This window comes from Somniosus microcephalus, unplaced genomic scaffold, assembly GCF_052327205.1.
Source record: "Somniosus microcephalus isolate GS21.2 unplaced genomic scaffold, FLI_Smic_1.0 unresolved_chr3, whole genome shotgun sequence".
Taxonomy (NCBI): Eukaryota; Metazoa; Chordata; class Chondrichthyes; order Squaliformes; family Somniosidae; genus Somniosus; species Somniosus microcephalus.
The window spans coordinates 23,885,875-23,911,762 of record NW_028225181.1 but is presented as its reverse complement, the minus strand read 5'-3'; the positions used below and the strand labels follow the sequence as shown (position 1 = coordinate 23,911,762).

Below are 25,888 nucleotides of genomic sequence, written 5' to 3'. Positions count from 1 at the left end.
GACAGTGCAGCGCTCCCTGAGTACTGCACCTCTGACAGTGCAGCTCCCCTCAGTACAGCCCCTCCGACAGTACAAAGATCCCTCAGTACTGCTCCTCCTACAGTGCAGCGCTCCCTCAGCAAGGCCCATCCGAAAGTGCAGCCCTCCCTCAGCACTGCCCCTCTGACAGCGCAGCACTCCCTCAGCACTGCCCCTCCGACAGTACAGCGCTCCCTCAGACCTGCCCCTCCGACAGTGCAGCACTCCCTCAGTACTGCCCCTCCGGCAGTGCAGCGCTCCCTCAGTACTGCCTCTCCGACAGTGCAACGCTCCATCAGTACAGCCCCTCTGACAGTGCAGCGCTCCCTCAGTACTGCCCCTCCGACAGTGCAGCGCTCCCTCAGTACTGCCCCTCCGACAGTGCAGTTCTCTCTCAGTACTGCCCCTCCGACAGTGCAGCGCTCCCTCAGTACTGCCCCTCCGACAGTGCAACGCTCCGTCAGTACTGCCCCTCCGACAGTGCAACGCTCCCTCAGTACTGCCCCTCCGACAGTGCGGCGCTCCCTCAGTACTGCCCCTCCGGCAGTGCAACGCTCCCTCAGTACTGCCCCTCCGACAGTGCGGCGCTCCCTCAGTACTGCCCCTCCGACAGTGCAGCGCTCCCTCAGTACTGCCCCTCCGACAGTGCAACGCTCCGTCAGTACTGCCCCTCCGACAGTGCAGCGCTCCCTCAGTACTGCCCCTCCGACAGTGCAACGCTCCGTCAGTACTGCCCCTTTCAAATTCCCGAGGTTTTTTTCTAACCATGTTGACCCTCGGCCTGAGGGCCTTTTGCGGGGGATGGTCGGGGAGGGCGCTGGATGGAAGAAGAGCAAGTAGCATCATGTGACAAACGTAGATATGGAAAACCAAGCGATTCTGGGTGTGCCAGTGATGTCTCTTCTTTTCCGTTCACTTCCAGGGTTGTTCTGCTCCAGTCGATCCTTCTCTGTACACTGGTGACCCTTTCGGAGCAACATCACAAACGAGGTGACCAACTCCAGGCAGACGGTCAGTCAGTTTAACATGCAGGACAGCTGTGGCTTAGTTGGTCGCTCCCTGTCTCTAGCCTCCGAGTCAGAAAGGTCACGGGTCAGAGGGTCATTGCTGAGGGAGCGCCTCACTGTCAGAGGGTCAGTGCTGAGGGAGCGCCTTACTGTGGGAGGGGCAGTGCTGAGGGAGCGCTGCACTGTCAGAGGGTGAGAGGTGAGGGAGCACTGCACTCTCAGAGGGGCTGTACCGAGGGAGCGCGGCACTGACAGAGGGTCAGTACTGAGGGAGTGCCTCACTGTCGGAGGGTCAGTGCGGAGGGAGTGCCTCACTGTCGGAGGGGCAGTACTGAGGGAGCGCTGCCCTGTCAGAGGGACAATACTGAGGGAGCGCTGCACTGTCAGAGGGGCAGTACTGAGGGAGTGCTGCACTGTTGGAGGGGCAGTACTGAGGGAGTGCCTCACTGTCAGAGCGGCAGTACTGAGGGAGCGCCTCACTGCCAGAGTGTCAGTGCTGAGGGAGTGCCTCACTGCCAGAGGGGCAGTACTGATGGAGCGCTGCATTGTCAGAGGGTGAGAGGTGAGGGAGCACTGCACTGTCGGAGGGGCAGTACTGAGGGAGAGCCTCACCGTCAGAGTGTCAGTGCTGAGGGAGTGCCTCACTGCCAGAGGGGCAGTACTGAGGGAGCGCTGCATTGTCAGAGGGTGAGAGGTGAGGGAGCACTGCACTGTCGGAGGGGCAGTACTGAGGGAGCCCTGCATTGTCGGAGGGGCAGTACTGAGAGAGCGCTGCACTGTCGGAGAGGCAGTACTGAGGGAGGGCTGCACTGCTGCAGGGTCAGTACTGAGGGAGCACTGCACTGTCGGAGGGGCAGTGCTGAGAGAGGGCTGCACTGTCAGAGGCGCAGTACTGAGGGAGCGCTGCACTGTCAGGGGGCAATACTGAGGGAGTGCTGCACAGTCGGAGGGGCAGTACTGAGAGTCACTGCACTGTCAGAGGGGCAGTACTGAGGGACTGCTGCACTGTCGGAGGGGCAGTACTGAGGGAGCGTTGCACTGTCGGAGGGGCAGTCCTGAGGGAGCGCTGCACTGTCGGAGGGGCAGTACTGGAGGAGTGCTGCACTGTCAGAGGGACGGTACTGAGGGAGGGGCAGGTGAAGGGGGGGGATACGAAATTCGTGTGACTGCTGTACTAAATCTATCTCAACACTTGCCCTCCTCCAGTTCACTGCGGTGTCCCAGAAAAGATCGTACACGGTCACTTCGACTACCTGACCGCCCTTGACAAAAACTCTTACTTGGCAGTCATCAAGTACGACTGTGACCACCCCATCTATTCCCTCGCAAACAGTAATGAAGGTGAGTTCTGCGTTTCTCTCTGTGAGGGTTGGGTTGAGGGGAGGGTCTTTCCTTGTCCTGGGTGGAGGGGAGGGTATGAGTGGGGTGTGTTAGCCTTCAGCTGAATGATGAGACGTTGGGTGGGCCACCTTCATCAGGAACTCACGCCCTCCCCTCCGTTGGACCTCCCCAACTCCCCCCACACCTCCTTCCATCTCTCCACTCCCTTCCCCCTCCCTCCTCAATCTCAAGTCCTGGGCTCTCGTGGTACAGGTTGGGAATGTGATTCTTCAGGGAAATGCTAGCTGGTGTAGTCCCTGCTGTCACACTCTCTGTCTCACCTTCTCACCCTCTCTCTCCATTCCACCTCTATCACTCCCCACCCTCCCCGTCACTCCCACCTCCCCACCTTCTCCCATATCCCTCACTCCCACCTCCCCACCTTCTCCCCATATCCCTCCCTCCCACCTCCCCACCTTCTCCCCATATCCTCACTCCCACCTACCCACCTTCTCCCCATATCCCTCACTCCCACCTCCCCACCTTCTCCCCATATCCCTCACTCCCACCTCCCCACCTTCTCCCCATATCCCTCACTCCCACCTCCCCACCTTCTCCCCATATCCCACACTCCCACCTCCCCACCTTCTCCCCATATCCCTCACTCCCACCTCCCCACCTTCTCCCATATCCCTCACTCCCACCTCCCCACCTTCTCCCCATATCCCACACTCCCACCTCCCCACCTTTTCCCCATATCCCTCACTCCCACCTCCCCACCTTCTCCCCAAATCCCTCACTCCCACCTCCCCTCCTTCTCCACATATCCCTCACTCCTACCTCCCCACCTTCTCCCCTAATCCCTCAATACCACCTCCCCACCTTCTCCCCATATCCCTCACTCCCACCTCCCCACCTTCTCCCCATATCCCTCACTCCCACCTCCCCACCTTCTCCACATATCCCTCACTCCCACCTCCCCACCTTCTCCCCATATCCCTCACTCACACCTCCCCACCTTCTCCCCATATCCCTCACTCCCACCTCCTCACCTTCTCCCATATCCCTCACTCACACCTCCCCACCTTCTCCACATATCCCTCACTCCCACCTCCTCACCTTCTCCCATATCCCTCACTCCCACCTCCCCACCTTCTCCACATATCCCTCACTCCCACCTCCTCACCTTCTCCCATATCCCTCACTCACACCTCCCCACCTTCTCCCCATATCCCTCACTCCCACCTCCCCACCTTCTCCCGATATCCCTCACTCCCACCTCCCCACCTTCTCCACATATCCCTCACTCCCACCTCCTCACCTTCTCCCATATCCCTCACTCACACCTCCCCACCTTCACCCCATATCCCTCACTCCCACCTCCCCACCTTCTCCCCATATCTCTCAATCCCACCTCCCCACCTTCTACCCAAATCCCTCACTCCCATCTCCCCACCTTCTCCCCATATACTTATCTCCCACCTCCCTACCTTCTCCCCAAATCCCTCAATCCCACCTTCTCTCCCTATCCTTGAATTCAGTCTCTCTCCACAAATAGATCTAATTGGTTCTTAACCCCCATTACACTTTAATGCCTCAGTATCCTTCCCTGTTAACTCACTGAAACAATCAGTGACACTTTGGGTAACATTCCATCTTGAGGAAGATACCAGGAAAGAGTTAGAGAGAGGTGGGTGGTGGGGGAGGGTGGGTGGGGGTGGTGGGGGGAGAAGGAATACTAAAGTTATTGAGTTTGTGGCACAGAATGTGTTAGAATTATGCAGTCGTGGGGTGTGGCCATGAGGGGAGGAAAGCATCTGTGACGCCTCCCATGGTCAAACGACCATGTCAAATTCATGAGATTGGAGGGGGCGAGGGGCAAGGGGTGAGGGGGATGAAAGAGATTTGTGCGTGAGATGCGGTGGGGGTCTGATGAGTGAACGTTTCTCTAAACTCTGGTCTCTTCCCCTCCTGCAGCTGTCTACGTCTGCACAGACCAGAACAGGTGGGAAAACGCAGTGTTGGGAGACAGGCCCCCGGAGTGCCCCAAGGGTAAGCAAGAGACCGCACTCAACACATGGCCAGTGAGCCCTACTGCCTTGCTCCAGAAGTCTCACCAGCACTGGCCCCAGCTGGAATACTGTGTCCAATTCAGGAGCACCGCACATTAGGAAGGATGTCCAGCCCTCGGAGAGGGTGCGGAGGAGATTTACCAGAATGGTACCAGGGGATGAGGGGCTTGAGTTACGTGGAGAGTCTGGAGAAGCTGGGATTGTTCTCCTTGGAGCAGAGAAGGTTCAGGGGAAATTTACCAGACTGGTACCAGGGGATGAGGGGCTTGGGTAACGTGGAGAGTCTGGAGAAGTTGGGATTGTTCTCCTTGGAGCAGAGAAGGTTCAGGGGAAATTTACCAGACTGGTACCAGGGGATGAGGGGCTTGAGTTACGTGGAGAGTCTGGAGAAGCTGGGATTGTTCTCCTTGGAGCAGAGAAGGTTCAGGGGAAATTTACCAGGCTGGTACCAGGGGATGAGGGGCTTGAGTTACGTGGATAGACTGGAGAAGCTGGGATTGTTCTCCTTGGAGCAGAGAAGGTGAAGGGGAGATTTACCAGAATGGTACCAGGGGATGAGGGACTTGAGTTACGTGGAGAGTCTGGAGAAGCTGGGATTGTTCTCCTTGAAGCAGAGAAGGTTAAGGGGAGATTTACCAGAATGGTACCAGGGGATGAGGGGCTTGAGTTACGTGGAGAGTCTGGAGAAGCTGGGATTGTTCTCCTTGGAGCAGAGAAGGTTAAGGGGAGATTGACCAGAATGGTACCAGGGGATGAGGGGCTTGAGTTACGTGGAGAGACTGGAGAAGCTGGGATTGTTCTCCTTGGAGCAGAGAAGGTTAAGGGGAGATTGACCAGAATGGTACCAGGGGATGAGGGGCTTGGGTTACGTGGAGAGTCTGGAGAAGCTGGGATTGTTCTCCTTGAAGCAGAGAAGGTTAAGGGGAGATTTACCAGAATGGTACCAGGGGATGAGGGGCTTGAGTTACGTGGAGAGACTGGAGAAGCTGGGATTGTTCTCCTTGGAGCAGAGAAGGTGAAGGGGAGATTGACCAGAATGATACCAGGGAATGAGGGGCTCGAGTTACGTGAGAGACTGGAGAAGCTGGGATTGTTCTCCTTAGAGCAGAGAAGGTTAAGGGGAGATTGACCAGAATGATACCAGGGAATGAGGGGCTCGAGTTACGTGAGAGACTGGAGGAGCTGGGATTGTTCTCCTTAGAGCAGAGAAGGTTAAGGGGAGATTGACCAGAATGGTACCAGGGGATGAGGGGCTTGAGTTACGTGGAGAGACTGGAGAAGCTGGGGTTGTTCTCCTTGGAGCAGAGACGGTTAAGGGTAGATTGACCAGAATGATACCAGGGGATGAGGGGCTTGAGTTACGTGGAGAGACTGGAGAAGCTGGGATTGTTCTCCTTAGAGCAGAGAAGGTTAAGAGGATATTTGATAGATGTGTTCAAAATCATGAAGGGCTTTGATAGAGTAAATAAGTAGAAACTGTTTCCAGTGACAGGAGAATTGGTAACCAGAGGACACAGATTGAAGTTCATTGGCAAAAGAGCCAGAGGGAGAAGATGAGGAGAAATATTTTTACGCAGCGAGTTGTTACGGTCTGGAATGCATTGCCTGAAAGGACGCTGGAAGCAGATTCAATAGTAAGTTTCAAAAGGGAAATTGGATGAATACTTGAAGTGGGGACAGAGCAGGGGAGTGGGACTAATTGAATAGCTCCAGCAAAGAGCAGGCACAGGCACGACGGGCCGAATGGCCTCTTACTCTGCAGTATCACACCATTTGCTTATCCCAGAGAGAGTCTTGCCATCGAGAGAGTTAATAGAGGGAATGTTGGACAGTGCATTTCATCTTTAAAGCACAATTATAACAGCCACTAATAAATCCAAGAAGGAATTCAGGGGAAACTAGGGTTACAGATTACCAAAAGTAGTGATGCAGGTTAATAGGAGCACAGAAAGCAAACCAAGCACTGGGGTTCATTTCTAGAGCGATTGAATTGAAAAGCAGAGAATGTATGTTAAACTTATATAGAAGCTTGGTTAGACCACACTTGGAGCACTGTGCACAGTTCTGGTCTCTGTATGCCTTGGTTAGCTCACACAAGGAGCACTGTGCACAGTTCTGGTCTCTGTATGCCTTGGTTAGGTCACACTAGGAGCACTGTGCACAGTTCTGGTCTCTGTATACCTTGGTTAGACCACACTTGGAGCACTGTGCACAGTTCTGGTCTCTGTATAACTCGGTTAGACCACACTTGGAGCACTGTGCACAGTTCTGGTCTCTGTATACCTTGGTTAGACCACAGTTGGAGCACTGTGCACAGTTCTGGTCTCTGTATACCTTGGTTAGACCACACTTGGAGCACTGTGCACAGTTCTGGTCTCTGTATACCTTGGTTAGACCACACTTGGAGCACTGTGCACAGTTCTGGTCTCTGTATACCTTGGTTAAACCACACTTGGAGCACTGTGCACAGTTCTGGTCTCTGTATGCCTTGGTTAGACCACACTTGGAGCACTGTGCACAGTTCTGGTCTCTGTATACCTTGGTTAGACCACACTTGGAGCACTGTGCACAGTTCTGGTCTCTATATACCTTGGTTAGACCACACTTGGAGCACTGTGCACAGTTCTGGTCTCCATATACCTTGGTTAGACCACGCTTGAAGCACTGTGCACAGTTCTGGTCTCTGTGTACCTTGGTTAGACCACACTAGGAGCACTGTGCACAGTTCTGGTCTCTGTATACATTGGTTAGACCGCACTTGGAGCACTGTGCATAGTTCTGGTCTCTGTATGCCTTGGTTAGACCACACTTGGAGCAATGTGCACAGTTCTGGTCTCTGTATGCCTTAGTTAGACCACACTTGGAGCACTGTGCACATTTCTGGTCTCTGTATGCCTTGGTTAGACCACACTTGGAGCACTGTGCACAGTTCTGGTCTCTGTATGCCTTGGTTAGATCACACTTGGAGCACTGTGCACAGTTCTGGTCTCTGTATGCCTTGGTTAGATCACACTTGGAGCACTGTGCACAGTTCTGGTCTCTGTATACCTTGGTTAGATCACACTTGGAGCACTGTGCACAGTTCTGGTCTCCATATACCTTGGTTAGAGCACACTTGGAGCACTGTGCACAGTTCCGGTCTCTGTATACCTTGGTTAGATCACACTTGGAGCACTGTGCACAGTTCTGGTCTCTGTATACCTTGGTTAGATCACACTTGGAGCACTGTGCCCAGTTCTGGTCTCTGTATACCTTGGATAAACCACACTCGCAGCACTGTGCACAGTTCTGGTCTCTGTATACCTTGGTTATACTACACTTGGAGCACTGTGCACGGTTCTGGTCTCTGTATGCCTTGGCTAGACCACACTTGGAGCACTGTGCACGGTTCTGGTCTCCTTATACCTCAGTTAGACCACACTCGGAGCACTGTGCGCAGTTCTGGTCTCTGTATACCTTGGTTAGACCAGACTTGGAGCACTGTGCACGGTTCTGGTCTCTGTATGCCTTGGTTAGACCACACTTGGAGCACTGTGCACAGTTCTGGTCTCTGTATAGCTTGGTTAGACCACACTTGGAGCACTGTGCACGGTTCTGGTCTCTGTCTGCCTTGGTTAGACCACACCTGGAGCACTGTGCACAGTTCTGGTCTCTGTATACATTGGTTAGACCACACTTGGAGCACTGTGCACAGTTCTGGTCTCTGTATGCCTTAGTTAGACCACACTTGGAGCACTGTGCACGGTCCTGGTCTCTGTATGCCTTAGTTAGACCACACTCGGAGCACTGTGCTCAGTTCTGGTCTCTGTATGCCTTGGTTAGACCACACTTGGAGCACTGTGCACGGTTCTGGTCTCTGTATGCCTTGGTTAGACCACACTTGGAGCACTGTGCACAGTTCTGGTCTCTGGAAACATTGGTTAGATCACACCTGGAGCACTGTGCACAGTTCTGGTCTCTGTATACCTTGGTTAGACCACACCTGGAGCACTGCACACAGTTCTGGTCTCTGTATGCCTTTGTTAGACCACACTTGGAGCACTGTGCACAGTTCTGGTCTCTGTATACCTTGGTTAGACCACACTTTGAACACTGTGCACAGTTCTGGTCTCTGTATGCCTTAGTTACACAACACTTGGAGCACTGTGCACAGTTCTGGTCTCAATATACCTTGGTTAGACCGCACTAGGAGCACTGTGCACAGTTCTGGTCTCTGTATACCTTGGTTAGACCACACTTGGAGCACTGTGCACAGTTCTGGTCTCTGTATGCCTTGGTTAGATCACACTTGGAGCACTGTGCACAGTTCTGGTCTCTGTATACCTTGATTAGATCACACTTGGAGCACTGTGCACAGTTCTGGTCTCCATATGCCTTGGTTAGATCACACTTGGAGCACTGTGCACAGTTCTGGTCTCTGTATGCCTTGGTTAGATCACACTTGGAGCACTGTGCACAGTTCTGGTCTCCATATGCCTTGGCTAGACCACACTTGGGGCACTGTGCACAGTTCTGGTCTCCATATACCTCGGATAGACCACACTTGGAGTACTATGCACAGTTCTGGTCTCTGTATCCTTGGTTAGATCACACTAGGAGCACTGTGCACAGTTATGGTCTCTGTATACCTTGGGTAGATCACACTTGGAGCACTGTGCACAGTTCTGGTCTCTGTATGCCTTGGATAGACCACACTTGGAGCACTGTGCACGGTTCTGCTCTCTGTATGCCTTGGTTAGACCACACTTGGAGCACTGTGCATGGCTCTGGTCTCTGTATACCTTGGTTAGACCACACTTGGAGCACTGTGCGCTGTTCTGGTCTCTGTATACCTTGGTTAGACCACACTTGGAACACAGTGCACAGTTCTGGTCTCTGTATGCCTTGGTTAGACCACACTTGGAGCACTGTGCACAGTTCTGGTCTCTGTATGCCTTGGTTAGACCACACTTGGAGCGCTGTGCACAGTTCTGGTCTCTGTATGCCTTAGTTAGACCACACTTGGGGCACTGTGCACAGTTCTGGTCTCTGTATGCCTTGGTTAGACCACACTTGGAGCACTGTGCACAGTTCTGGTCTCTGTATGCCTTGGTTAGACCACACTTGGAGCACTGTGCACAGTTCTGGTCTCTGTATGCCTTCGGTAGACCACACTTGGAGCACTGTGCACAGTTCTGGTCTCTGTTTACCTTGGTTAGACCACACTAGGAGCATTGTGCACAGTTCTGGTCTCTGTATGCCTTGGTTAGATCACACTAGGAGCACTGTGCACAGTTCTGGTCTCTGTATACCTTGGTTAAACCACACTAGGAGCACTGTACACAGTTCTGGTCTCTGTATGCCTTGGTTAGATCACACTTGGAGCACTGTGCACAGTTCTGGTCTCTGTATACCTTGGTTAGATCACACTTGGAGCACTGTGCACAGTTCTGGTCTCTGTATGCCTTGATTAGATCACACTAGGAGCACTGTGCACAGTTCTGGTCTCTGTATACCTTGGTTAGACCACACTAGGAGCACTGTGCACAGTTCTGGTCTCTGTATACCTTGGTAAGACCACACATGGAGCATTGTGCACAGTTCTGGTCTCTGTATACCTTGTTTAGACCACACTTGGAGCAATGTGCACAGTTCTGGTCTCCATATACCTTGGTTAGACCACACTTGGAGCATTGTGCACAGTTCTGGTCTCCATATACCTAGGGTAGACCACACTTGGAGCACTGTGCACAATTCTGCTCTCTGTATACCTTGCTTAGACCACACTTAGAGCACTGTGCACAGTTCTGGTCTCTGTATACCTTGGTTAGACCAAACTTGGAGCACTGTGCACAGCTCTGGTCTCTGTATGCCTTGGTTAGACCACACTTGGAGCACTGAGCACAGTTCTGGTCTCTGTATACCTTGGTTAGACCACACTTGTAGCACTGTGCACAGTTCTGGTCTCTGTATACCTTGGTTAGATCAGACTTGGAGCACTGTGCACAGTTCTGGTCTCTGTATACCTTGGTTAGACCACACTTGGAGCACTGTGCACAGTTCTGGTCTCTGTATACCTTGGTTAGACCACACTTGGAGCACTGTGCACAGTTCTGCTCTCTGTATACCTTAGTTAGATCACACTTGGAGCACTGTGCACAGTTCTGGTCTGTGTATGTTTTAGTTAGACCACATTTGGAGCACTGTGCACAGTTCTGGTCTCTGTATGCCTTGGTTAGACCACACTTGGAGCACTGTGCACAGTTCTCGTCTGTGTATACCTTCGTTAGACCACACTAGGAGCACTGTGCACAGTTCTGGTCTCTGTATACCTTGGTTAGATCACACTTGGAGCGCTGTGCACTGTTCTGGTCTCAGTATACCTTGGTTAGACCACACTAGGAGCACTGTGCACAGTTCTGGTCTCTGTATGCCTTGGTTAGATCACACTTGGAGCACTGTGCACAGTTCTGGTCTCTGTATACCTTGGTTAGATCACACTTGGAGCACTGTGCACAGTTCTGGTCTCCATATGCCTTGGTTAGATCACACTTGGAGCACGGTGCACAGTTCTGGTCTCTGTATGCCTTGGTTAGATCACACTTGGAGCACTGTGCACAGTTCTGGTCTCCATATACCTCGGATAGACCACACTTGGAGCACTATGCACAGTGCCGATCTCTGTATGCCTTGGTTAGGTCACACTTGGAGCACTGTGCACAGTTCTGGTCTCTGTATACCTTGCTTAGATCACACTTGGAGCTCTGTGCACAGTTCTGGTCTCTGTATGCCTTGGTTAGACCACACTTGGAGCACTGTGCACGGTTCTGCTCTCTGTATGCCTTGGTTAGACCACACTTGGAGCACTGTGCACGGTTCTGGTCTCTGTATACCTTGGTTAGACCACACTTGGAGCACTGTGCGCTGTTCTGGTCTCTGTATACCTTGGTTAGACCCCACTTGGAAAATTGTGCACAGTTCTGGTCTCTGTATACCTTGGTTAGACGACGCTAGGAGCACTGTGCACAGTTCTGGTCTCTCTATACCTTGGTTAGACCACACTTGGAGCATTGTGCACAGTTCTTGTCTCTGTATACCTTGGTTAGACCACACTTGGGGCACTGTGCACAGTTCTGGTCTCTGTATACCTTGGTTAGACCACACTTGGAGCACTGTGCACAGTTCTGGTCTCTGTATACCTTGGTTAGACCACACTTGGAGCACTGTGCACAGTTCTGGTCTCTATTTGCCTTAGTTAGACCAAACTTGGGGAACTGTGCACAGTTCTGGTCTCTGTACGCCTTGGTTAGACCACACTTGGAGCACTTTGCACAGTTCTGGTCTCTGTATGCCTTGGTTAGACCACACTTGGAGCACTGTGCACAGTTCTGGTCTCTGTATGCCTTAGTTAGACCACACTTGGGGCACTGTGCTCAGTTCTGGTCTCTGTATGCCTTGGTTAGACCAGACTTGGAGCAATGTGCAAAGTTCTGGTCTCCATATACCCTGGTTAGACCACACTTGGAGCACTGTGCACAGATCTGGTCTCCATATACCTTGGTAAGACCACACTTGGAGCACTGTATACAGTTCAGGTCTCCATATACCTTGGTTAGACCACACTTGGAAAACTGTGCACAGTTCTGGTTTCTGTATGCCTTAGTTAGACTACACTTGGTGCACTGTGCACAGTTCTGGTCTCGGTATACCTTGGGTAGACCACACTTGGAGCACTGTGCACAGTTCTGGTCTCCATATAGCTTGGTTAGACCACACTAGGAGCACTCTGCACAGTTCTGGTCTCTGTATGCCTTGGTTAGATCATACTTGGAGCACTGTGCACAGTTCTCGTCTCTGTATACCTTGGTTAGATCACACTTGGAGCACTGTGCACAGTTCTGGTCTCCATATGCCTTGGTTAGATCACACTTGGAGCACTGTGCACAGTTCTGGTCTCTGTATGCCTTGGTTAGATCACACTTGGAGCACTGTGCACAGTTCTGGTCACCATATGCCTTGGTTAGACCACACTTGGAGCACTGTGCACAGTTCTGGTCTCCATGTACCTTGGTTAGACCACACTTGGAGCACTGTGCCCAGTTCTGGTCTCTGTATACCTTGGATAAACCACACTCGCAGCACTGTGCACACTTCTGGTCTCTGTATACCTTGGTTAGACCACACTTGGAGCACTGTGCACGGTTCTGGTCTCTGTATGCCTTGGCTAGACCACACTTGGAGCACTGTGCACGGTTCTGGTCTCCTTATACCTTAGTTAGACCACACTCGGAGCACTGTGCACTGTTCTGGTCTCTGTATACCTTGGTTAGACCAGACTTGGAGCACTGTGCACGGTTCTGGTCTCTGTATGCCTTGGTTAGACCACACTTGGAGCACTGTGCACAGTTCTGGTCTCTGTATACCTTGGTTAGACTACACTTGGAGCTCTGTGCACGGTCCTGGTCTCTGTATGCCTTCGTTAGACCACACTCAGAGCACTGTGCTCAGTTCTGGTCTCTGTATGCCTTGGTTAGACCACACTTGGAGCACTGTGCACGGTTCTGGTCTCTGTATGCCTTGGTTAGACCACACTTGGAGCACTGTGCACAGTTCTGGTCTCTGGAAACATTGGTTAGATCACACCTGGAGCACTGTGCACAGTTCTGGTCTCTGTATACCTTGCTTAGACCACACCTGGAGCACTGCACACAGTTCTGGTCTCTGTATGCCTTTGTTAGACCACACTTGGAGCACTGTGCACAGTTCTGGTCTCTGTATACCTTGGTTAGACCACACTTTGAACACTGTGCACAGTTCTGGTCTCTGTATGCCTTAGTTACACCACACTTGGAGCACTGTGCACAGTTCTGGTCTCAATATACCTTGGTTAGACCGCACTAGGAGCGCTGTGCACAGTTCTGGTCTCTGTATACGTTGGTTAGACCACACTTGGAGCACTGTGCACAGTTCTGGTCTCTGTATGCCTTGGTTAGATCACACTTGGAGCACTGTGCACAGTTCTGGTCTCTGTATACCTTGATTAGATCACACTTGGAGCACTGTGCACAGTTCTGGTCTCCATATGCCTTGGCTAGACCACACTTGGGGCACTGTGCACAGTTCTGGTCTCCATATACCTCGGATAGACCACACTTGGAGTACTATGCACAGTTCTGGTCTCTGTATCCTTGGTTAGATCACACTAGGAGCACTGTGCACAGTTATGGTCTCTGTATACCTTGGGTAGATCACACTTGGAGCACTGTGCACAGTTCTGGTCTCTGTATGCCTTGGATGGACCACACTTGGAGCACTGTGCACGGTTCTGCTCTCTGTATGCCTTGGTTAGACCACACTTGGAGCACTGTGCATGGTTCTGGTCTCTGTATACCTTGGTTAGACCACACTTGGAGCACTGTGCGCTGTTCTGGTCTCTGTATACCTTGGTTAGACCACACTTGGAACACTGTGCACAGTTCTGGTCTCTGTATGCCTTGGTTAGACCACACTTGGAGCACTGTGCACAGTTCTGGTCTCTGTATGCCTTGGTTAGACCACACTTGGAGCGCTGTGCACAGTTCTGGTCTCTGTATGCCTTAGTTAGACCACACTTGGGGCACTGTGCACAGTTCTGGTCTCTGTATGCCTTGGTTAGACCACACTTGGAGCACTGTGCACAGTTCTGGTCTCCATATACCCTGGTTAGACCACACTTGGAGCACTGTGCGCAGTTCTGGTCTCCATATACCTTGGTTAGACCACACTTGCAGCACTGTGCACAGTTCTGGTCTCTGTATGCCTTGGTTAGACCACACTTGGAGCATTGTGCACTGTTCTGGTCTCTGTATACCTTGGTTAGACCACACTTGGGGCACTGTGCACAGTTCTGGTCTCTGTATACCTTGGTTAGACCACACTTGGAGCACTGTGCACAGTTCTGGTCTCTGTATGCCTTGGTTAGACCACACTTGGAGCACTGTGCACAGTTCTGGTCTCTGTATGCCTTAGTTAGACCACACTTGGAGCACTGTGCACGGTTCTGGTCTCTGTTTCCGTTGGTTAGCCCACACTTGGAGCACTGTGCACAGTTCTGGTCTCTGTATGCCTTGGTTAGATCACACTAGGAGCACTGTGCACAGTTCTGGTCTCTGTATACCTTCGTTATATACAACTAGGAGCACTGTGCACAGTTCTGGTCTCTGTATGCCTTGGTTAGACCACACTTGGAGCACTGTGCACAGTTCTGGTCTCCATATACCTCGGTTAGACCGCACTTGGAGCACTGTGCAGAGTTCTGGTCTCTGTATACCTTGGTTAGACCACACTTGGAGCACTGTGCACAGTTCTGGTCTCCATATACCTTGGTTAGACCACACTAGGAGCACTGTGCACAGTTCTGGTCTCTGTATACCTTGGTTAGACCACACTTGGAGCACTGTGCACAGTTCTGGTCTCCATATGCCTTGGTTAGACCACACTTGGAGCACTGTGCCCAGTTCTGGTCTCCATATACCTTGGTTAGACCACACTTGGAGCACTGTGCACAGTTCTGGTCTCTGTATACCTTGGTTAGACCACACTTGGAGCACTGTGCACAGTTCTGGTCTCTGTATGCCTTGGTTAGATCACACTAGGAGCACTGTGCACAGTTCTGGTCTCTGTATGCCTTGGTTAGATCACACTTGGAGCAGTGTGCACAGTTCTGGTCTCTGTATACCTTGCTTAGACCACACTTGGAGCACTGTGCACAGTTCTGGTCTCTGTATGCCTTGGTTAGACCACACTTGGAGCACTGTGCACGGTTCTGGCCTCTGTATGCTTTGGTTAGACCACCCTTGGAGCACTGTGCACAGTTCTTGTCTCTGTATACCTTGGTTAGGCCACACTTGGAGCACTGTGCACAGTTCTGGTCTCTGTATACCTTCGTCAGACCACACTTGGAGCACTGTGCACAGTTCTGGTCTCTGTATGCCTTGGTTAGATCACACTAGGAGCACTGTGCACAGTTCTGGTCTCTGTATACCTTCGTTAGATCACACTTCGATCACTGTGCACAGTTCTGGTCTCTGTATGCATTGGTTAGATCACACTTGGAGCACTGTGCACGTTTCTGGTCTCTATATGCCTTGGCTAGACCACACTTGGAGCACTGTGCACCGTTCTGTTCTCTGTATACCTTGGTTAGATCACACTTGGAGCACTGTGCACAGTTTTGTGCTCCGTATACCTTGGTTGGAACACACTTGGAGCACTGTGCACAGTTCTAGTCTCCATATACCTTGGTAAGACCGCACTTGGAGCACTGTGCACAGTTTTAGTTTCCATGCACCTTGGATAGACCACACTTGCAGTTCTGTGCGCAGTTCTGGTCTGCATATACCTTGGATAGACCACACTTGGAGCACTGTGCACAGTTCTAGTCTCCATATACCTTGGATAGACCACACTTGGCGCACTGTGCACAGTTCTGGTCTCTGTATGCCTTGGTTAGACCACACTTGGAGCACTGTGCACGGTTCTGGTCTCCGTTTCCCTTGGTTAGACCACACTTGGAGCACTGTGCACAGTTCCGGTCTCTGTATACCTTGGTTAGACCACACTTGGAGCACTGTGCACAGTTCTGGTCTCTGTATACCTTGGTTAGACCACACTTGGTGCACTTTGCACAGTTCTGGTCTCTGTATGCCTTGGTTAGATCACACTTGGAGCACTCTGCACAGTTCTGGTCACTGTATGCCTTAGTTAGATCACAGTTGGAGCACTGTGCACAGTTCTGGTCTCTGTATACCTTGGTTAGTCCACACTTGGAGCACTGTTCACAGTTCTGGTCTCTGCATGCCTTGGTTAGATCACACTAGTTGCACTGTGCACAGTTCTGGTCTCTGTATACCTTGGTTAGATCACACTAGGAGCACTGTGCACAGTTCTGGTCTCTGTATGCCTTGGTTAGAACACACTTGGAGCACTGTGCATGGTTCTGGTCTCTGTATGCCTTGGTTAGACCACACTTGGAGCACTGTGCACTGTTCTGGTCTCTGTATACCTTGGTTAGACCACACTTGGAGCACTGTGCACAGTTCTGGTCTCTGTATACCTTGGATAGACCACACTTGGAGCACTGTGCACAGTTCTGCTCTCTGTATGCCTTGGTTAGATCACACTTGGAGCATTGTGCACAGTTCTTGTCTCTGAATGCCTTAGTTAGATCACACTTGGAGCACTGTGCACAGTTCTGGTCTCTGTATAACTTGGTTAGTCCACACTTGGAGCACTGTGCACAGTTCTGGTCTCTGTATGCCTGGGTTAGATCACACTAGGAGCACTGTGCACAGTTCTGGTCTCTGTAAAGCTTGGTAAGATCACACTTGGAGCACTGTGCACAGTTCTGGTCTCTGTATACCTTCGTTAGATCTCACTAGGAGCACTGTGCACAGTTCTGGTCTCTGTATGCCTTGGTTAGACCACACTTGGAGCACTGTGCACAGTTCTGGTCTCCATATACCTCGGTTAGACCGCACTTGGAGCACTGTGCACAGTTCTGGTCTCTATATGCCTTGGTTAGACTACACTTGGAGCACTGTGCAGAGTTCTGGTCTCTGTATACCTTGGTTAGACCACACTTGGAGCACTGTGCACAGTTCTGGTCTCCATATGCCTTGGTTAGACCACACTAGGAGCACTGTGCACAGTCCTGGTCTCTGTATACCTTGGCTAGACCACACTTGGAGCCCTGTGCACAGTTCTGGTCTCTGTATGCCTTGGTTAGATCACACTTGGAGCACTGTGCGCAGTTCTGGTCTCTGTATACCTTGGTTAGATCACACTTGGAGCACTGTGCACAGTTCTGGTCTGCATATGCCTTGGTTAGATCACACTTGGAGCACTGTGCACAGTTCTGGTCTCCATATGCCTTGGTTAGATCACACTTGGAGCACTGTGCACAGTTCTGGTCTCCATATACCTTGGTTAGACCACACTTGGAGCACTGTGCACAGTTCTGGTCTCTGTATACCTTTGTTAGACCACACTTGGAGCACTGTGCACAGTTCTGGTCTCTGTATACCTTGGTTAGACCACACTTGGAGCACTGTGCACAGTTCTGGCCTCTGTATGCCTTGGTTAGATCACACTAGGAGCACTGTGCACAGTTCTGGTCTCTGTATGCCTTGGTTAGATCACACTTGGAGCAGTGTGCACAGTTCTGGTCTCTGTATACCTTGCTTAGACCACACTTGGAGCACTGTGCACAGTTCTGGTCTCTGTATGCCTTGGTTAGACCACACTTGGAGCACTGTGCACGGTTCTGTCCTCTGTATGCTTTGGTTAGACCACCCTTGGAACACTGTGCACAGTTCTTGTCTCTGTATACCTTGGTTAGGCCACACTTGGAGCACTGTCCACAGTCCTGGTCTCTGTATACGTTGGTTAGACCACACTTGGAGCACTGTGCACAGTTCTGGTCTCTGTATGCCTTGGTTAGATCACAGTAGGAGCACTGTGCACAGTTCTGGTCTCTGTATTCCTTCGTTAGATCACACTTCGATCACTGTGCACAGTTCTGGTCTCTGTATGCCTTGGTTAGATCACACTTGGAGCACTGTGCACGGTTCTGGTCTCTATATGCCTTGGCTAGACCACACTTGGAGCACTGTGCACCGTTCTGTTCTCTGTATACCTTGGTTAGATCACACTTGGAGCACTGTGCACAGTTTTGTTCTCCATATACCTTGGTTGGAACACACTTGGAGCACTGTGCACAGTTCTAGTCTCCATATACCTTGGTAAGACCGCACTTGGAGCACTGTGCACAGTTTTAGTTTCCATGTACCTTGGATAGACCACACTTGCAGTTCTGTGCACAGTTCTGGTCTGCATATACCTTGGATAGACCGCACTTGGAGCACTGTGCACAGTTCTAGTCTCCATATACCTTGGATAGACCACACTTGGAGCACTGTGCACAGTTCTGGTCTCTGTATGCCTTGGTTAGACCACACTTGGAGCACTGTGCACGGTTCTGGTCTCTGTTTCCCTTGGTTAGACCACACTTGGAGCACTGTGCACAGTTCCGGTCTCTGTATACCTTGGTTAGACCACACTTGGAGCACTGTGCACAGTTCCGGTCTCTGTATACCTTGGTTAGACCACACTTGGTGCACTGTGCACAGTTCTGGTCTCTGTATGCCTTGGTTAGATCACACTTGGAGCACTCTGCACAGTTCTGGTCACTGTATGCCTTAGTTAGATCACAGTTGGAGCACTGTGCACAGTTCTGGTCTCTGTATACCTTGGTTAGTCTACACTTGGAGCACTGTTCACAGTTCTGGTCTCTGTATGCCTTGGTTAGATCACACTAGTAGCACTGTGCACAGTTCTGGTCTCTGTATACCTTGGTTAGATCACACTAGGAGCACTGTGCACAGTTCTGGTCTCTGTATGCCTTGGATAGACCACACTTGGAGCACTGTGCACAGTTCTGCTCTCTGTATGCCTTGGTCAGATCACACTTGGAGCACTGTGCACAGTTCTTGTCTCTGAATGCCTTCGTTAGATCACACTTGGAGCACTGTGCACAGTTCTGGTCTCTGTATAACTTGGTTAGTCCACACTTGGAGCACTGTGCACAGTTCTGGTCTCTGTATGCCTGGGTTAGATCACACTAGGAGCACTGTGCACAGTTCTGGTCTCTGTATACCTTGGTAAGATCACACTAGGAGCACTGTGCACAGTTCTGGTCTCTGTATGCCTTTGTTAGATCACACTTGGAGCACTGTGCACGGTTCTGGTCTCTGTATACCTTGGTTAGACCACACTTGCAGCACTGTGCACTGTTCTGGTCTCTGTATACCTTGGTTAGACCACACTTGGAGCACTGTGCACAGTTCTGGTCTCTGTATACCTTGGATAGACCACACTTGGAGCACTGTGCGCAGTTCTGCTCTCTGTATGCCTTGGTTAGATCACACTTGGAGCACTGTGCACTGTTCTGGTCTCTGTATACCTTGGTTAGATCACACTTGCAGCACTGTGCACAGTCCTGTTCTCCATATACCTTGGTTGGAACACAGTTGGAGCACTGTGCACAGTTCTAGTCTCCATATACCTTGGTAAGACCACACTTGGAGCACTGTGCACAGTTCTGGTCTCCATATACCTTGGATAGAACACACTTGGAGCACTGTGCACAGTTCTAGTTTCCATGTACCTTAGATAGACCACACATGGAGCACTGTGCACAGTTCATGTCTCCATATACCTTGGATATACCACACATGGAGCACTGTGCACAGTTCTGGTCTCCATATACCTTGGATAGGCCACACTTGGAGCACTGTGCACAGTTCTAGTCTCCATATACCTTGGATAGACCACGCATGGAGCACTGTGCACAGTTCAGGTCTCCATATACCTTGGGTAGACCACACTTGGAGCACTGTGCACAGTTCAGGTCTCCATATACCTTGGTAAGACCACACTTGGAGCACTCTGCACAGATCTGGGCTCCATATACCTTAGATAGACCACACTTGGCATACTGTGCACTGTTCAGGTCTCCATATACCTTGGGTAGACCACACTTGGTGCCCTGTCTACTGTTCTGGTCTGATATTACCAAAAGGATATTACATAGAGGCACTGGAAAAGGTGCAAAAGTGATTTACTTGGCTGATAACAGACTGAGAGGTTATGCCTATCAGGAAAGACTGAACAGGCTGGGGCTCTTTTCTCTAGAAAAGACATGATGCAGGGGTGACCTGATAGAGGTCTTTAAAATGATGAACGGCGTTCAATATGATAGATGTAGAGAAGATGTTTCTACTTGTGAGGGAGTCCAAAACTAGGAACCATCAATATAAGATAGTCACTAATAAATCCAATCGGGAATTCAGGAGAGACCTCTTTACCCAGAGAGGAATGAGAATGTGGAACTCGTTACACAGGGAGAGGTTGAGGTGAATCGCCTTTAAGGTGAAGCCAGATAAACACATGAGAGAGAAAGGAATAGAAGGATAGGGTGAGATGAAGTCGAGGTGGGAGGAGACTTGCGTGGAACATTAACACCAGCATGGTCCAGTTGGGCCGACTGGCCTGTTTCGGCGTAGTTCTAGACAAAGACGGTTTGGATCAGTAATGCTCTGTATGGGATCTGCTCCCGATGAGGATTTTGTCCTTACTGAATTTGACCTTTTCTCTCAGCCAAGTGTGACTTTCCCAAGGACATCGAGCATGGTCATTATGATTATGTGACGACCCACTTACAGAGGACATATCTCTCCGCGATCAAGTACGTCTGCGACCCAAACTACCATGAGAAGCATTTCAGTGACGAGGGTGAGTTTGGAACTGGGTATTAAAGGATCAGGGCCTCATCACGTTGAAAGATTCTCCTCGCAGTCACTAACTCTCCCTCTCTCTCTCTCTCTCTCTCTCACTCTCTCGCCTCTGACTCACAAGGTCCTGGGTTCGAGTGCCCCCGGTCCAGAGACTTGAGCCCCGAACTCTCAGGCATGACACTCCCCGGTGCCCAGTACTGAGGGAGCGCTGCACTGTCGGAGGGGCATCACTGAGGGAGCCCGGCACTGTCAAAGGAGCAGTACTGAGGGAGTGCTGCGCAGTCAGAGGGGCAGTACTGAGGGAGCGCTGCACTGTCGGAGGGGCAGTACTGAGGGAGCGCTGCACTGTCAGAGGGGCAGTACTGAGGGAGCGCTGCACTGTCGGAGGGGCAGTACTGAGGGAGCGCTGCACTGTCGGAGGGGCAGTAATGAGGGAGTGCTGCGCTGTCGGATGGGCAGTACTGAGGGAGTGCTGCGCAGTCATAGGGGCAGTACTGAGGGAGCGCTGCACTGTCAGAGGGGCAGTACTGAGGGAGCGCTGCACTGTCGGAGGGGCAGTACTGAGGGAGCGCTGCACTGTCAGAGGGGCAGTACTGAGGGAGTGCTGCACTGTCGGAGGGGCAGTACTGAGGGAGCGCTGCACTGTCGGAGGGGCAGTAATGAGGGAGCGCTGCGCTGTCGGAGGGGCAGCACTGAGGGAGTGCTGCGCTGTCGGACGGGCAATACTGAGGGAGTGCTGCACAGTCGGATGGGGTATTGCTGAGGTAACACTGCGCTGTCGGAGGGGCAGTACTGAGGGAGCACTGCACTGTCGGAGGGGCAGTACTGAGGGAGCGCTACACTGTTGGAGGGGCAGTACTGAGGGAGTGCTGCGCTGTCAGAGGGGCAGTGTTGAGGGAGCGCTGCACTGTCAGAGGGGCAGTACTGAGAGCGCGCTGCACTCTCGGAGGGGGAGTGGAAAGGGGAGAGAGAAGGAGAGAGGGAGAGCGTTATAGAGAGAGGGAAGGCGAGAGGACGTGGGAAGGGAGTTAGCAGGAGAGGGAGGGATAGAGAGTGGTAAGGAGAGAAGGAGAGGGAAGGAGAGAGGGAGAGGGAAGGGAGCGAAGGAGAGAGGGAGTGGGAAGGAGAAGAGGAAATGAGTATGAGGGAGAGAGGGAGGGAGGGATTGGGAAGAATGGAGGGAGGCAAAGGGATATGGAAGAAGGAGGTAGGAGAGAGGGAGGAGAAAGGGAGGGAACAAGATAGGGAGAGAGGAGAGAGAGGGAAGGAAAGAGGGAGTGGGAGAGAAGAAACTGGAGTGGGAGAGAGGGAAAGGCTGAGTGAGTTGGAAGGAGAGATAGAAGGAGGGAGGTGTAAATGGAGAGGTTGGGAGTCAAGGGGAGGGCGGGAGAGGGAGGGATGAAGAGAAAGAGAGGGAGAAGAGTAGAGCAGAAGAGGTAAAGGAGAGGGGAGCAGAGAGAGGGAGAGGGCAAGAGGGAGAGGGAGAGGGAAGGAGAGAAGAGTGGATGAAGGTGTGTTGTAATTAAGCTGGGTTCTGAGCTCAGTCTTATTCCCTCCCCAGGAGTGTATGTGTGCACAATCGAAGGCAAATGGAAGAACACGGACATGGGGGAAGAACTCCCAGTGTGTGAGAAAGGTAATGTTCCACATTTCACCAACTTGTGCAGATCAGAGGCAGTCTAGGACCCCGTTTAAAGAGGGAGTCTCTCCATTAGGGACCCCTTTAAAGAGGGAATCTCTCCATCAGGGACCACTTTTAAAGAGGGAGTCTCTCCATCAGGGACCCCTTTAAAGAGGGAGTCTCTCCCTCAGGGATCCCGTTTAAAGAGGGTGTCTCTCCATCAGGGACCCCTTTTAAAGAGGGAGTCTCTCCATCAGGGACCCCTTTAAAGAGGGAGTCTCTCCATCAGGGACACCTTTTAAAGAGGGAGTCTCTCCATCGGGGACCCCATTAAAGAGGGAGTCTCTCCATCAGGGATCCCTTTTAAAGAGGGAGTCTCTCCATCAGGGACCCCTTTTAAAGAGGGAGTCTCTCCATCAGGGATCCCTTTTAAAGAGGGAGTCTCTCCATCAGGGACCCCTTTTAAAGAGGGAGTCTCTCCATCAGGGACCCCTTTAAAGAGGGAGTCTCTCCATCAGGGATCCCTTTTAAAGAGGGAGTCTCTCCATCAGGGACCCCTTTAAAGAGGGAGTCTCTCCATCAGGGATCCCTTTTAAAGAGGGAATCTCTCCATCGGGGACCCCTTTTAAAGAGGGAGTCTCTCCATCAGCGAACCCTGTTAAAGAGGGAATCTCTCCATCGGGGACCCCTTTTAAAGAGGGAGTCTCTCCATCAGGGACCCCTTTTAAAGAGGGAGTCTCTCCATCAGGGAACCCTGTTAAAGAGGGAATCTCTCCATCGGGGACCCCTTTTAAAGAGGGAATCTCTCCATCAGGGACCCCTTTTAAAGAGGGAGTCTCTCCATCAGGGAGCCCTTTTAAAGAGGGAGTCTCTCCATCATGGAACCCTGTTAAAGAGGGAGTGTTGCGATCAGAGTCCTCCCCATGTGACGAGTCTGGAGTTGACGAACTCCTTCACGTTTTGCCTCCTCCTCCTCACCCTGCATTCTTTCTCACTCTCTCTCTCTCTCTCTCCCCCTCTCCCCTCTCTCAGTGGTGTGTGGCCAACCGCTGGAGGAGCTGCACGTCATCCAGAGGATAGTGGGCGGAAGATTCGTGCTCCATGGGGCCTCTCCCTGGAGCGTCCTGCTGGAGAACCTGGAGGGGAAGCTGAGCAACGGAGCCCTGCTCAACCACCGCTGGGTGCTGAGCAGCTACCACGCCGTGCATAGCAACCACACCGCAGAGGAGATCGAGGATGGGCTGAAGGTGTACGTGGGAGTGCAGGCCCGGAGGGAGGTCAACGCCGCTCGCCAGGTGCACAGCAAGCGCATCTTCTACCAACCCAGGGAGGTAAACACACCTGAGTATTGGGCCGACATCGCCCTGATCAAGCTCAAGGAGGAGATCGTCTTCGGCAACCACATCATGCCCGTCTGTCTGCCCGAGCACAACTACGCTGAGGAGGGCAAGCTGGGTTTCGTGGCTGGCTGGGGGATGGGGGTAACCTATGTGGCCCCCACCCACCTGCGCTACGTCGCTTTGCCCGTGGTCAACACCACCGAGTGCCAGCACTACTTCGAGGAGCACCACCCGCACCTGTTCCCCGATGACTTCAAAACCTACAGCTTCTGCACGGGGCCGTCGCAGCTTGAGGAGAACCTCTGCGACAGAGACTGCGGGGCACCCTTCGTGGTCAATGACAACGGCACCTTCTACGTGGCCGGGGTCGTCTCCTACGACAAGCCCTGCAGGGTAGGAACGTACGCCGTTTACACCAATGTCTTTAAGACCCTCACCTGGATCAACGCGGTCATTACTAATTATTGAGCAGCTCTCATTCCGTCTAATTGTGTCCGCCCAATCCATTGATCATATCTCCATCTATCTGTGTCCACAATCCATTGATCATATCTCCAACTATCTGTGTCCACAATCCAATGAACATTTCTCCATCTATCTGTGTCCACAATCCATTGAACATATCTCCATCTATCTGTGTCCACAATCCATTGATCATATCTCCATCTATCTGTGTCCACAATCCATTGATCATATCTCCATCTATCTGTGTCCATAATCCATTGATCATATCTCCATCTCTCTGTGTCCACAATCCATTGATCATATCTCCATCTATCTGTGTCCACAATCCACTGATAATATCTCCATCTATCTGTGTCTACAATTCACTGAACATATCTCCATCTATCTGTGTCCAAAATCCACTGACCATATCTCCATCTATCTGTGTCCACAATCCACTGATCATATCTCCATCTATCTGTGTCCACAATCCACTGATAATATCTCCATCTATCTGTGTCCACAATCCATTGAACATATCTCCATCTATCTGTGTCCACAACCCACTGAACATATCTCCATCTATCTGTGTCCACAATCCATTGATCATATCTCCATCTATCTGTGTCCACAATCCATTGATCATATCTCCATCTATCTGTGTCCACAATCCATTGATCATATCTCCATCTATCTGTGTCCACAATCCATTGATCATATCTCCATCTACCTGTGTCCACAATCCATTCAACATATCTCCATCAATCTGTGTCCAAAATCCATTGATCATATCTCCATCTATCTGTGTCCACAATCCATTGAACATATCTCCATCTATCTGTGTCCACAATCCATTGATCATATCTCCATCTATCTGTGTCCACAATCCATTGATCATATCTCCATCTATCTGTGTCCACAATCCATTGATCATATCTCCATCTCTCTGTGTCCACAATCCATTGAACATATCTCCATCTATCTGTGTCCACAATCCATTGAACATATCTCCATCTATCTGTGTCCACAATCCATTGAACATATCTCCAACTAGCTGTGTCCACAATCCACTGATCATATCTCCATCTATCTGTGTCCACAATCCATTGGTCATATCTCCATCTATCTGTGTCCACAATCCATTGATCATATCTCCATCTATCTGTGTCCACAATCCACTGGTCATATCTCCATCTATCTGTGTCCACATTCCATTGATCATATCTCCATCTATCTGTGTCCAAAATCCATTGAACATATTTCCATCTATCTGTGTCCACAATCCATTGAACATATCTCCAACTATCTGTGTCAACAATCCACTGATCATATCTCATCTATCTGTGTCCACAATCCATTGATCATATCTCCATCTATCTGTGTCCACAATCCATTGATCACATCTCCATCTATCTGTGTCCACAATCCACTGATCATATCTCCATCTATCTGTGTCCACAATCCATTGATCATATCTCCATCTCTCTGTGTCCACAATCCATTGATCATATCTCCATCTATCTGTGTCCACAATCCATTGATCATATCTCCAAATATCTGTGTCCACAAGCCATTGATCATATCTCCATCTCTCTGTGTCCACAATCCATTGAACATACCTCCATCTATCTGTGTCCACAATCCATTGATCATATCTCCGTCTATCTGTGTCCACAATCCACTGATCATATCTCCATCTATCTGTGTCCACAATCCATTGATCATATCTCCATCTATCTGTGTCCACAATCCA

The 25,888-nt window shown here is 51.2% G+C and overlaps 1 protein-coding gene across 1 annotated transcript in view; it reads left to right on the top strand.

Annotated features, from left to right (window-relative positions):
* Positions 1 to 24,159, top strand: part of LOC147091319 (haptoglobin-like) — a 33,587-nt gene extending 9,428 nt beyond the window's left edge. The window contains exons 2-7 of the mRNA XM_085976738.1: positions 941 to 1,008; positions 2,232 to 2,366; positions 4,323 to 4,397; positions 20,594 to 20,728; positions 22,292 to 22,366; positions 23,384 to 24,159. Of these exons, the coding sequence (XP_085832864.1) occupies positions 941 to 1,008; positions 2,232 to 2,366; positions 4,323 to 4,397; positions 20,594 to 20,728; positions 22,292 to 22,366; positions 23,384 to 24,159 (1,264 nt within the window). The remainder of the gene's footprint in view (positions 1 to 940; positions 1,009 to 2,231; positions 2,367 to 4,322; positions 4,398 to 20,593; positions 20,729 to 22,291; positions 22,367 to 23,383) is intronic.
* Positions 24,160 to 25,888: the final 1,729 nt, after the last annotated feature.